The 14259-nt window shown below is 37.2% G+C and overlaps 1 protein-coding gene across 3 annotated transcripts in view; it reads left to right on the top strand.

Annotated features, from left to right (window-relative positions):
• SCARA5 (scavenger receptor class A member 5) overlaps window positions 1-14259 on the top strand; it is a 121414-nt gene that overhangs the window by 76362 nt on the left and 30793 nt on the right. For all 3 annotated transcript variants that reach the window (XM_074288406.1, XM_074288407.1, XM_074288408.1), the window contains exons 5-7: window positions 4597-4677; window positions 6162-6260; window positions 7467-7523. In XM_074288406.1, coding sequence (XP_074144507.1) covers window positions 4597-4677; window positions 6162-6260; window positions 7467-7523 — 237 coding nt within the window. The remainder of the gene's footprint in view (window positions 1-4596; window positions 4678-6161; window positions 6261-7466; window positions 7524-14259) is intronic.

Raw genomic sequence — 14259 nt, 5'->3', positions numbered from 1 at the left:
TGAGATCCTGGGTGAGTCACTAAACCCTGTTTACAGTATCTCTGCCAAGAGAGCTCCAAATGGGATCATGGAGAGTTGGAAATGACAGAACAATGATAAGATACTTTCCAGTGCTAAATCTGCCAGCCCAAGAATTTTAAGAAGGGATATTCTTATCAGAATGGGTTTAGGCAAGAAGGAGATGGGGCTGAGGGAGGGGAAAAACCTCCATGATCAAGGAAGAGTATATTGAAGATATGCACAATTCGAGGCAGCACATATTTTTCTTTTTTCTTTCTTATAAAAAATTATATCCTCCTCCCTAATATTTCAATGTCCTTGTCTTTTAGCCCTTTTTTACTTTTCAGCTTTTACTGAAGTCTCCTTGGGACGTCCCTCTAGCACACTGATATTCTTTGAAAACACATACATTACTTCCCACTGAATCTAATGGGAATACTTTCCACTTTTGTATTTGTATCTTCAGTAAACATGAATGGTACTTGATATTGCTCAATGATTGATTCCCAAGTCCCCCTACCTCAAAAGAAAAAGAATTTCTCTTGTAACAAAGGAACATAACTAAGAATAAATCCACATGTAGCACTTATCTGGTATTCTTGCCTCATTCTGTTCATATTCTATCCTCTGTCTCTCTGTCTCTGTCTCTCTTTCTCTCTCTCTCTCTCTCTCTCTCTCTCTCTCTCTCTCTCTCTCTCTCTCTGTCTCTCTTTCTCTGTCTCTGTCTCTCTCTGTCTCTCTGTCTCTGTCTCTCTCTGTCTCTCTGTCTCTTTTTCTGTCTCTGTCTCTCTCCTCAACATAGGAAGGATTGCATCAATGGATGTAGTCCATGTCCTCTCATCCAAATCCCATGAGCCCAAAGGCATGGTAAAGAGATGATCCCAAGCAAGAAAAGGGCCAGTACTCAGATTTTCCGTTAATTGTTTTATGTCAATGATTTGTTTTTTTTATATCTGATACTCACTCAGAATTTCTTACTCCTTTTTCTTTCTTTGTCTTAACTCTTTCTTTTTATTTCTGTATTTTGCTTTTTATAGTTATGTCCCTTCTCACAAATAATTTAAAAAATTGTTTAGTTTTTCAATCAACCAATCAATAAATCAATCATTTATTAACAAAACACAGGGCATTTAGGTGGTGCAGTGAGCTTGGAGTCAGGAAGATTCATCTTCATGAGTTCAAATCTAACCTCAGATACTTACTAGCTGAATGACCCTGGGCAAGTCATTTAATCCTGTTTGCCTCAATTTCTTCATTTGTAAAATGAGCTGGAGAAGAGTCAGACTGAAAAATAATTGAACATATGCTAAGCAAGACATACAATAACAAAAGTAAAATAAGTTCTTCCCTCAAGGAACTCACATTTTAACAAAAAAGACAACATGCATATATCTAAGTATATATAAAACACAAAGCAATTAACGAAAGAAACATGCATTTATTACTCACCTTCTATGTGCCCGGCATTTGTGCCAAATAGTTTACAAATATCTCATTGGATCCTCAACAGTCTTGGGGAGGAAGCACTATTTTACAGTTAAGAAAACTGAAGCAGACAGAGGTTAAGTGACTTGACCAGATTACTCAATTAGCAAGTATCTAAGGAAAGATTTGAATCCAGATTTCCCATGTTGCCTTTCTATTTAGAGATAACACATATAGGACTTTTAAGGTTTTCCAGTTTTTGTTAAATAATGTGTTTTTGTTACAAAAGCTTGGATCTTTGGGTTTAATCATATACTAGATTATTATAGTTATTTACTATAATGTACCTAATCTATTCCACTGATCTATCACTCTACTTTTTAACCAATAACAGATTGTTTTGATAATTACAACTTTATAATACCATTGGGATATGGTATGGCTATAGCAATACCTTCTTTCACAATTTTTTTCACTGATTGCCTTGATATCCTTGAGGTTTTGTTCTTCCAGATAAGTTTTGTTATATTTTTTGTTAGAATTATCCGATTTTGAGAGGAGAAAGTTGAAGTCCCCCACTAGTAAAGTTTTATTGTCTATTTTTCTCCTGTAAGTCATTCAATTTCTCCTTCAAAAATTGATGCTATACCATTTGGCACATATATGTTTAGGATTGATATGATTCTGTTATCTATGATGCCTTTTGGCAAGATATAGTTTTCTTCTTTATCTCCTTTAATTAGATCTATTGTTGCTTTTGCTTTGTCTGGGATCATGGTTCCTGCTTTCTTTGCTTTAGCTGAAGGATAATAGGTTTTGCTCCAGCCACTTATTTTTACCCTGTATGTATCTCTCTGCTTCAAATGTGTTTCTTCTAACAACATATGGTAGAAGTTTGGTTTTTAATCCACTCTGCTATCCACTTCCATTTTATGTGTTAGTTCATTCCATTCACATTTATAGTCTTGATAATTAACTGTATATTTTTTTCCATGCTATGTTTACTTTATCTTCCCCTCTCTTTTATCCCCCATCCTTGCCCTCTTCACAAATGTTTTACTTCTTTCTGATCACTGCCTTCCTCAATATATCCTTTCTTTTATCCCTTTCCCTTCTATTATCTCTGTCCCTTTTTAACTTCCTTATAAGGTAAGGTATGTTTCTATATACAATTGAATGTGTACATTACTGCTTTTTTACCTAATTTTGGTGAGAGTAAAGTTTAAGCTTTACTTGCCATTCCCATTCCCAATCTTCCCTTCCATTATAATAATTCTTTCATATCTTGTATGGGACGAGTTAGTCCATTCAATCTCTCTCTTCTTTCTTCCAGTGCAATTTTCTTTCTCACCTCTTCACTTTTTTGGGGGTTATATCATCCCACCAAAGTCATCTTATATCAAATACTTTCTGTCTACATATACTTCTTTTATATTAATAAAGTTAAGAGTTACAAATGTTATCTTGTCATGTACAAATATAAACAGTTTAGCCTTATTGAATATCTTATGCTTTTTCTTTCTTATTTCTTTGTTATCTTTTAATATTTCCCTTTAGTCTTGTATTTGGAGGTCAGATTTTTTATTCAGCTTCAAGTAGAAATACTTGAAATTCCTCTATTTAGTTAAACGTTCATTCTCCCCCCCCCCAAAAAAAAAAAGATTATATTCAATTTTGCTGCAGAGGTGAATCTGATCCTTTTCCTTTCTAAACCCTCCCATTCTTTAATGTGGAAAATGCCAGAATCTGTATAATCCTGATTGTAACCCCATGATATTTAAATAGTTTCTTTTTGGCTGCTTGCAAGGCTTTCTTCTTGATCTGTAAGCTATAGATTAGAATTTGACTATGATATCCTGAGAGTTTTCATTTTGGTTTCTTTCAGGTGATGATTAGTAGATTCTTTCAATTTCTGTTTTGCCCTTTGGTTTAATATATTAGGGCAGTTTTCTTTGATATTTTCTTAAAAGATGTTGTCCCGGGTTTTTGTGTTTTTTTTTGCTCATGCCTTTTAGGTAGTCCAATTTTATATTTTCATTTCTGAATCTATTTTCTGGGTGAGTTGTTTTTCAATGAGATATTTCAATATCTTCTTTTTACTTTCCCATACTATTGACTTTTTTTTTTTTCATAATTCTGTTGCATGACTGTCATTTCTTTTCCCAAATTTTCTTCTACTTCTCTAATTTTCTTTTAAAAGTCCTTTTAAAGTTCTTCTAGGAATTCCTTTTGGTCCTGAGATCAAATTACATTTTTCTTGTCTTCTTCTAAGTTTATGTCCCTATCACTATCTCTAATTTTCTATAGCCAAACTCTTTTTTGTTTTGGCGGGGGTTTTGCTCATTTTTTTTTTTTTACCTTCTTTGGTAACTTGATGTGAGTTAGGTTCTGTCCCACACAGTCTCAAGTTTTTTGTTTGAGGGCTCTAGGTCTTCTTGCTTTTACTGGGTTTTAGGGATAAGCTGCTAGCTTTCTCTGGAGGGTGCACTTCTCTTCTGGCCTGTATTGAGGATGAGTTCTCCCAGCTGGTCTTTTCTGGGTGTGGGGTTCAGCAAACGGCTTACTCCAGAGTTGGGACCTTGCTGCTGGATTACTATGGTAACAGAATCTTCCTGGTGGCTGGTCCTGGAGGAGGATCTCATTGGTGGCTTTTGTTGGACATAGGGTCACTGGGATGGGGCCTTGTTGGGCTATACAATACTATTCACTTGCTTATGGAGCTGCTGCTTTGCTGGTGGATTGTCCCAGGCTTGGAGCCCTTGTAGGCCTCCTACTTCTGAAACTGACTGGCTGCCAGTTTTGAACTTTATTTTAATTTAATGACTCAGAGTCACTAATTTATTATATTATTAATATAAAACAATATTACTATTATAATATTAATTATTATTATATTATAATAATGTTATGTTTTCCCTTAGTGAGGAACAGAGCTTTCCTGCTGTATTAGTAACTGCTTTTCTGATTACAAATCAATTCTGAGGTGGTTTTCTAGTTGTTTGGAGGGGAATTTTGGAGGACTTTGGAGGATTCCTTCCTCACTCTACTGTCTTGGTATTGAAAGTCCTCTGTTTCTTTTCAAGATCCATTTATGAAACAAATTCTCATTTGTCCACTGGAAACTAGATTCTAGAGCGCAGTCTCTAACCCTATACCATTTTTCCATTTTAGGTCCCCCAGGACCCAAAGGTGATCCAGGGAATGAAGGAAGAGGAGGAACACCTGGTGCTCCTGGTTTGCCTGGACCAAGAGGTAAGTGGGAGATATTGCTGCTGTTGCTGCTGCTTTAGGGATACCACAAGCTTCCAAGTTCCTGAGGTCATATGGCTCCCTAGGGAGATCTGAAATTACTCAATTTTGAATTTTTCTAGTTTTATCTTAAATAACAAGATTAATGGGGCTTCCCAAGACACTATGTTCTGCCAGCATAACCAGGAATTGCTTGCCTGCTAAAAGGACAAATACAAAAGTAGATTGAAATGAATGCTTTTTTTTTTTTTTCCCTGAGACAATTAGGGTTAAGTGACTAGGAAGTGTTATGTGTCTGAGATCACATTTGAACTCAGATCTTCCTGACTTCAGGGCTGGTGCTTTATCCACTGTACCACCTAAATGAATACTTTTTCCTGAAAAATATTCAGTATCTGATAGAAGATTATGCCAGGCATTTTACAGTTTAAGAGACCCCCATCTATAAATCAACCACAATTCATTAAACATCTACTATGAACCAGGTACTACAGATACAAAGGCAAAAGCAAAACAATACCTGCCTTCAAGAATCTTACATTCTAGTGGGAAAGGCATCATGTACATAATGCTTATGACAGTTTATAAGTACTTAATAATTGTTTTTACTATAGAAGAAATAATAATACTAGCATTTATATACAGTTTTAAGGTTCGAGAAGTGCTTTATAAATATTATTCTCCCCCCCCTTTTTTTTTTTTGCTGAGGGGTTAAGTGACTTGCCCAGGGTCACACAGCCAGGAAGTATTAAGTGTCTGAGGCTAGAATTGAACTCAGGTCCTCCTGACTTCAGGGCTGATGCTCTATCCACTGCACTACCTAGCTGTCCCCCCTCCCCCTTTTAAAAATCATAACTCTAGGAGGAGGGAGCTATTATTCTCATATTAAAGATAAAGAAACTGAGACAGACAAAGGTGGTGACTTGCCAGGTTTACACAGCTATTAAGTCTGAGAGGACGGATTTGAATTCAGGTCTTCCTTACTCCAGGTGTGGTGCTCTGTCCATTTCACCACCTAGCTGCCATTCAGAAAGGAATAAGATGGAAAAAAAAAAAAAGATGTCAATTAAAAATAACTTACCAATTCGGGAAGGGTAGACCTTGAAGATAAAAATTCAAAATTATGAAGAGTCCTGAAACCAAATTTGAATGAATAATAACTAGCCTTTCCATAGGACTTCAAGGTTTATGAAGCATTTTATATATATTATCTAATTAGATCTTCACAATCTATGTGACCTCTGAACTCCCTTTCACTTGTGAAATCTATGACTTTATTTTATGCTACATCTGTAGTGAGGGCCCTGATAAAAGGATGGCCAAAAGTGCTTTGGAGGAGGAATAAGCTATTACTCAGTGTTCATGAAGATGAACATTGTGAGTTGATATCCTCACATTTCTTATTTTTCAAAATCTCCAAAGGAACCAATATAAAACAATGGGGAATACTCCCACCACCACTTAAATGTGTCTTCTTCTTCCTCTAGGTCTTACAGGTGAGAGAGGCTCTCCTGGGCTACCTGGCCTGAAAGGAGATGATGGGGCATTGGGAGCCCCAGGACCCATGGGAATGCGTGGATTCAAAGGTACTAATAATTCTCACAAAGATTGTGTTTCCCCAAAGCCTCTATTTGTGTCCAAGCCACTAGTTGTCTCTCAGCTACAAGTGCCCCCTGCCAGAGGATCGTGATCTGTCAGAAAAGGACTGAAAGGAGTCAGAAAGTATAACCCCTCCTCCACTCCCATCTCCACCCCCCCTCTATCTCCCCCCCACACAAAATACAATAGCAACATCTTGTTCCCAGTCTTGAGAAACCACATTTGGCCTTTCTCCAGTGGTTACATATTCTTAAAATTTAATAATATCCTTTCCTTTTCTTCATATTCAATCCATTCCAAGAATTGATTAAGTTATACAAGATATTGGAAGTAAGAATATAAGATATATATATGAATATAAATGAAAAGCAGTTTAACACATTTTAGTGGATTTTCTCTCTTATTTTTGACTCAGAACTCCCAACCAGGAAATTCATGCAAATGTATGCATTGTATTTAGATAGAAAAATAGGTAGATAAATAGAGACAGATCAGTAGATATACACTGGTAGATAGATATACAGATACACACCTTTATATGCTTTTGAGATATCTATATTTGTCTATCTCAAAAGCAGAGGGAAAGTAGAAATCCTTGAACCACAACAGTTCTAATGAGGCATAAATCAGATCCCCAGAATCCAGTTCCAGGTATGAGAGTTCCTGTAACAGAGATCCTCTTATTTTATAACTCCTATCTTAGTACTTACTACTTACAGTGCTCCTGGCTCTGCTGCACTTAATGTTGATCCATCAAATTCTCAAGCAAAGCAAAGACAAGTCTCATTTTTCCGTCACATCCTTTCCTTCACTTAAAATAAGAAAATTCCCTAATTTCTTTTCTTCTTTCTCTTTGTTATTCTTCTTCCCATCCCATCTTAGTCTATCCCAATTTCCAATCCTACTCATTTTAGTGAATTTTTATTTTTTCTAATGACTCAAGCAGGAGAAGGTCAAAGGTAACAATACCTAGTAATACCTTCTTATACTTGTATGGATTTGTTTGTTTTTAGGAATGTACTACATTTAGGTCCTTTGATCCCTTCCTAAAAGTCTCTACTCTGTTTACTTATAGCTTGAGATGTTTTCCCATTGGATAGAAGAATATGTCTTTTGTCAATAACCATTTGTCCTTGGACTGCATTTGATTCAAGCTGCCAATTTCTTTTTTTTTTTTTAATTTTTTATTTTAGGTGAAAGGGGTCCTAGAGGAGAGAAAGGAGAAAAAGGAGATCGAGCTGGTGACACGGGTAAGGAGTTTATTAATTTTATCATCTGGATAATACAATGATACTCCTATAATGATATGTATCTGAAAATCAGGAAACTGAAAAATTCCTGAGAAATTCTATTTCTCCCCTGCTAACAGAAGTTCTGGTAATCTTACTCCTTAAGTGTTCAGATAAGGGACAGAATGTTCCTAGTGATTTAGAAACAGCAGCACAGAATGTTAGTGCTGGAAGGGACCTTAGAATTGTTCTGATCCAACCTACTTTCTTTCTACCACTTTATAGATGAGAAAAATTGAGGTTTAGAGAAGGGTGAATTTGTCTAAACATATAGCAATGTAAGTGGTAAAGCCTGTCTCCTGACTCCTCTATGTAATAGCTCTCTTCTCCCCCTCTCCCTCCCAATCCCCCACTCCAACAAAAGTTCTATCTAAAATTCTATAAGTGAAATAATTTTGTCTTCATGTCCTTAAATATTCTTAAAAATTTTAATAGATTCCCCATCTATTTATTCTCCCTCCTCAATGACCATCTTTTACTATGTAGTCCTTAGAATCAATGATCATTGAAACTTAGAGGTTTCTTGTTTTAGCATCCTTAAAAATTTTTTTTTATTCTTAAAATTTTTAAATGGCCCCCCATCTGTCTACTCTCTCTCTCTTCAAAGACCATCTCTTTATGTAGGCCTTGGTGTCACTGATCATTGAACCTCAGAGAAGCTAGTGAGTTTCTTGTTTTATCATCAGTTAAGGTCATGGGGACCATTTGGGAGAAAATATACAAGAAGCCTAAACTGTATCCTCAGTATCTCAGGATTTCCCAAGTATCAGCTATGGGCTATTTGAGATCATTAGAGTTATAAAGAACCTTGGGGGACATTGAGTTCCCCCCTCTTTCTACAGATGAAGAAACTGAGGACTCTTAGAGGTGTAAAATGATTTTCTTGAGGTTCCACAAGTAATAAGCATTAGAACTGGGAGGACATAAACCTGGCACCTAGGGCTACAATCCAGTGCTCTTTCTACAGATTTTTAAAAGGTGATGAAAAATAGTCTTTGCATCATAACTCTAGAGTTCAAAGGGACCTCGGAGACTGTTTAATTGAGCTGCCTCATTTTATAGATAAGGAAACAGGTCTCTGGATATTAGTAACTTGCTTAAGATCATGTAAGCCACGCTTCCTCATTATTGTAATGATCAGAGGACATTTACCGGCTTCCATACCTAAGAAGCTGTTAATCTGACTGCCTTCAGACTGGCTGCCCCAGAAGCATTCTGAGTCCTTCTTTCTGCTGAAGCTTAGGCACAGACACTTAATGAAGATCCAGTGGTTTGGTCCCAGTCATTGAATTATTAGGTTTGTTCTTTATCATGATGATGATGATGATGATGATGATGATGATGATGATGATGATGATGATGATGATTAGTATTTAGGCTTTGTACTTTCAGGTTTGCAAAACACTTTAGAAGCAGCAAGATGGCTCTGTGGATAATGCTGGCTTGGAGTCAGGAAGGCATAAATTCAAATACAATCTCAGACACTCATTAGCTAATTGACCCTGAGCAAGTCACTAAACCCTATTCTCAAAATGAGCTGGAGAAGGAAACCACTGCAGTCCCTTTCTCTACTGGTATATCTTTTAATTCATGACTTGAGGTCATGAAGAATTAGATGAGGTTGAACAACAGCAACAAGGCACTTCATGTATTTCAATCTCATTTGAGCCTCGTAGTTGCTGGGACTGCCTCATTCTTAACTTTTTTGGTGTTAAAGACTCCTTGACAGTCTGATGAAGCATATGGACCCCTTCTCAAAATAATAATATTTTTGTTATATTTTGTTTTGGGAATGGTTCTCAGGCTTGAAGTTCAGTGGCCATTCACAAACCTGATCCCAATATTCAGAAGCTTTAACTGCTCCCTTTTTCCAACTTGGACTACATTGCTTCTCTTTAGGCAGATTGGTGGCTATTTCCCAAAGGCTCATTATATTGGCAGAAGATTTAATAGGGGTAGCCAATCAGCTTAAGCCCTATTAGAGCTGAAATCTCCTGAACTCAAGCAATCCACCAGCTTCAGACTCCCCAGCCTCAAAGACTATTAGGTCTGGCAAGAATACTCTTTTTAAATACATAAAATAAAAATACATGAGATTATGAAGGAACCCAATTACATTTTAAACAGTTATCAAAATGTGTTGGTGTTATTGTTTTCAACAACTTCATGGGGCCCAGGGTTAAGAACCTTTATCATTAAAAAGTTATTTCCAATCATCCACTGCAAAATTAGGAAGGAAAAAGAAGAGGATACCATAAACAGGTGTTATTATAGACCAGAGAATATGAAAGGATTGGGTTTTCTTCCTTCTCATTTCCCTGTAGTCTTCCAAATGAGCAGGATTACTGTAGTAACTGAGGGGCAGCATTGCAATCAATAATATAGCTTTCCCTTTATTGCAACCTTACCCTATCTTGGGGTTCCAGGCATCTGGAAGGTACCTTCTCTCAGGAAAGGTGCCCCATGCTCCAGGCTCCAGATTGGAGACAAACTATGGAAAAATCATGCATTACTGACTAAGCTAACTAATCAAAAGTTTATCATAATTATCATAATTCACAAAGCCCAGTCAAGTACTTTACAATTTTCCTGAAGCTACATATAATTCTCTTTCCATGGCTGCCTGGGACTTCTTTGGGAGTGACCCAGACAGACTGGGCAATTTGGCCTTTTACCTTAGAGACAAAAACATTTTTTTAAGAAGAAACAAACATAGCCTGGGGATTATTTGTGATCTCTCTGATGAATCCAAGTCACACCCATGTTGGTTGAAAACTACATTCTGGATTTTTTTCTTTTTTTGTGACTCTGTTTGGTCATCCTTTCTCTACTGATATATCTTTTAATTCTGTAAATAAATTCTGTGGGGAGAAACAATGATGGAAGAAAGCACAGAGACCTTTAAAAATATATATATAGAAGTTTCTTGTATAAGATAGAGCCAGGATAAAGTGTTTATGTGCCCTGCACGAAGCTTGAAAAATCACACACACACACACACACACACACACACACACACACACACACACACACACACACACACACAAATGTTCCACCCTGTGGCTTTGGGCTTTTACTGTAATGCATTTGGTTTTACTGATTATAAACACATACACATAAATGCAAATGTGGCATATATTTATACACACATATATGCACATATACACATACACACATATCTCTATGTGCCATAGAGAGAAGAATTTTCTTTTAACATTTGCCAAGTATTTTTCTCATAACGACCCTGTGATGTATAGGTTTTGCAACTATCATTATCTCCATTTCACAGTTGAGGAAATTGAGGCTCATAGATTTACCCAAGATTAAATAGCTTGTAAATATTAGAAGTAGGGTTAATGATCCACCTTTCTTCCTTTCTAACCTCTTTTCCTTCTTTCCTTTCCTTCCTTCTTTTCTTTCCTTCTTTCCTTCCCTCCTTCCTTCTCTCTCTCCCTCTCCCTCCCTCCTTAGATGTTATTTTTAATATTATCATGGTTATATTCTATGTATTATATTATAATGCAACATTTTGGAGAGCAACTGAGTAGTATAATGGATAGGCCCTGGAATCAGGAAAACTCATCTTTCTGAATTCAAATCCAGCCTTACTCTTGCAAGAGTGAGGTGAAGAAAGACTGAGGTCCTTCCTAAAATTGCAGTCCCAGGGATTACCAATGGGAAGAGGAAGACCCTAGGGCCTCTTTGAGCATAATTAAATCAGCCTTCAGACTATAGACACTTTAGTCTATCAACAGACTGTGGAAGGACATTTTAGTAGGATTTCCTGGAACTCACATTCCATTGATACAGCTTTTAGGAGCCCAGGAACCCTGTAATGGTTAAAGTATCCAAATAAGACTTCAGTCTATCCTTAATTGGGGTCCTTTACATGGAGAGCCACTGTTTTGTGGCTCAGACCCACCATCCATTCAGAGAAATTCATGACTAGAAGAATAGTTCTCTGTTGATGAGATGGTTCTGTCTTTGTAATTATGAAGCTTTGTCCTGGAAGGCTGGGAGGATCCGACAAAATATGTGCTCCATTGGTGCAGTCCTTAAGATTCCAAGGTCACCTGCAGGCTCCCAGGAGGAGAAGAACTTCAATGGTTCCATCAAAAAAATGGTATATGGCAGTACTTTCACTGTGATGAGATGGTTTAGTACCTGTAATTCATGAAGGCCATCTCCTAAGATGTCAAAAGATTACAATTGCCATCTATGGGAAGAATAGAATGTGTACGTAATCCTTTATGTATTTTATTTATGAGTAAACTGAGATGTATCAGACATTGAACAACTTTTCCAAGGTTATTGTAGTAAAAAGAATGCTAGATTTGAAGTCAGAAAGATCTGGATTCAAACCTTGCCCCAGGCACAATTAACTGCTTATTGGGACCTCAATTTTGTAGGATAATAGCTTCAGAACTAGAAAGGATCTTAGATGTCATGAAGATCCCATAGTCCTAAATTTATGACCCGATGATGTCATTGAGATTGTTAGAGATCAAATAAAGTTCCATCCACCTGAGTGTGTCAGTTGAGAATAGACAGACAAAACACAGTGGGGCAGAGCTCAGGAAGGGAGGTGTTAGGGAGAGACATCTTTGTATAGGCCACAGAATGAAGATCCCTCTCTAGAAAATCTCTCTAATCACCCTCACTTTTCCCATTTCATGAGGGTCCCAGAAAAAGATTTCACTTGTTGGAATCAGGCCAAAGCATGTGCCATTGGCTCTCCAGAAAGCCCCAGGTCACAGAGCAGAGTGTGTGGTAAATCTCAACAGAGATGGAAACCCGGGGCTATAACTTGGACATGGCCCCCATGGGGACGGGGTGGAGCCCCAGAACTGGGGGAAAGGGTGAGTCCACATTTGCTTGGCTGTGGAATCTATTTGCTGGCAGGAAAAGCTGCTTACATCAAGGCCTGACGTGCCATTCTTGAGAGATCGCTTGTTCTTTCCCTTTCTTAAGCAACCTACATCTCCTCTGAGTTTGAGAGTTCTGCTCAGATGTGAACTGAGCTGCAAACAGCCCGTTCTTGGACTGAACCACTTATGTACCTTTTTGCATCTTCCCTAAATCTTAAAATAGGGGTTTTGTAGAACATCAATGAAACTAGCCAAGAGCACTCCATGTAGAGAGATGGGTTTTAAAGCAACAAAAGGCCTGGGCTGAGGTGGAGGACTAAAGTGAGAGAGGATGTTAGTGATCATTTAGTCAAACCTCGATTTACAGAGGGAAACAGTTGGTGGTCACACATAAGAGTTAGTGGCAGACAGAGCTCAGGTCTGCCAACTCCCAGCTTAGGCTCTGGAACAAAGGCTTTCATCATTCTGCTTCTTGAGGACAAGGCTGGGTGTTTTCCTTCATGTTACTCTAAAGCCCTGAGTGAAATAGAGGTTCTTCCATTTCTGTGTGATATTAGAATTTACCTTACATGAAGTCATACATTTTATGCCAGATTCTCTCATAGTTACTCTGGGTGTTTTGTCACATACCCCAACAGAACTAAATTATCTGATATTAATCTGGCAGATGTGTTTGTTGAGCCCCTATCAGTGATCTGTGAAAGATAAAGAAAACCAGAACACTGGAAAAAGATAAATATCTGTTTCAAAGAGGAAGCAAGTGTATAATCAGCAAAAAAATCAGTGAGTTAGTCACTCGATAAATATTTGTTACACACCTACCATGTACCAGACACTGCTAAATACTGGGGAAACAAGAAAGGCAGAAGATAATCCCTTTCCTCAAGGAATTCATATTTTAATAAAGGAAACAACATAAAACAATTACCTTGAGTCTGACTTGGTATTAGAATGAGTCATTAAATAGCTGCTTAGTGAAATTCTAGATTAGTAAATGACAGTCATATATAGCTAGAATGGCTTCATCAAAGATGTATCATGCTAGACCAGAGGTTTTCAACCTGAGATCTATAAACCTGTTTTCTAAATATTTTGATAATCATAGGTGAATGTAATTGACTTCTTTTGTGAACCTATGTCAGTTAGTCAATAAACATATTAAACATCAACTATGTGCCATGCAGGTGTCCTTAGTTACGTACTAAACACTAGGGAAGCAAATATGAAAAAGTATAAAGATAGCTTCTGTATTTAAGGAGCTTACAATCTAATGGGGAGGCTGAAAGAATGGCCTATAAGATATAGGAAAAGTACCCAGCATCAGAAAATGATGGAGAAGTCCAAAGGAAAACAGTCTGGTAGGAAATAAAGGTGCCCTTTAGGGGCAATAGGAAATAAAGCCTGGGTGCCCTCCCTAAATGGAGAATTTATGAGGAATTCTTTGCTTCACTCTCCATTCATAATTGTTTCAAGGTTAGGGGCTGCTGATGAAGTGTGAGTACCAGAGCTGATATGAAGCTCCTGGGGGTTGATAGGGTAGTTTAAAGGAGTGAAATCTGTGTCCTTTGTAATCCTATCAGGCATCATGTACTTATTTTAAAATTATTATTATTTATTCATTTTTAGCATTCATTAAAAAACTTTTTTGAGTTCCAAATTCTCTCTCCCTCCAAGCCCTTCCCCCAACTCATTGAGAGGGAAAGTAATATGCTATCAATTATACATGTGAAATCATGGAAACACATTTCCATGTCAGCCACGTTGCCCAGAAAAAGCAAAAAAAAAGTGAAAAAAATTATATTTCAATTTGTACTCAGAATTCATCAATT

The sequence above is a fragment of the Sminthopsis crassicaudata genome, chromosome 2, assembly GCF_048593235.1.
Source record: "Sminthopsis crassicaudata isolate SCR6 chromosome 2, ASM4859323v1, whole genome shotgun sequence".
Taxonomy (NCBI): domain Eukaryota; kingdom Metazoa; phylum Chordata; class Mammalia; order Dasyuromorphia; family Dasyuridae; genus Sminthopsis; species Sminthopsis crassicaudata.
The sequence above is the reverse complement of the archived record's forward strand: the minus strand, read 5'-3'. Positions and strand labels throughout refer to the sequence as shown.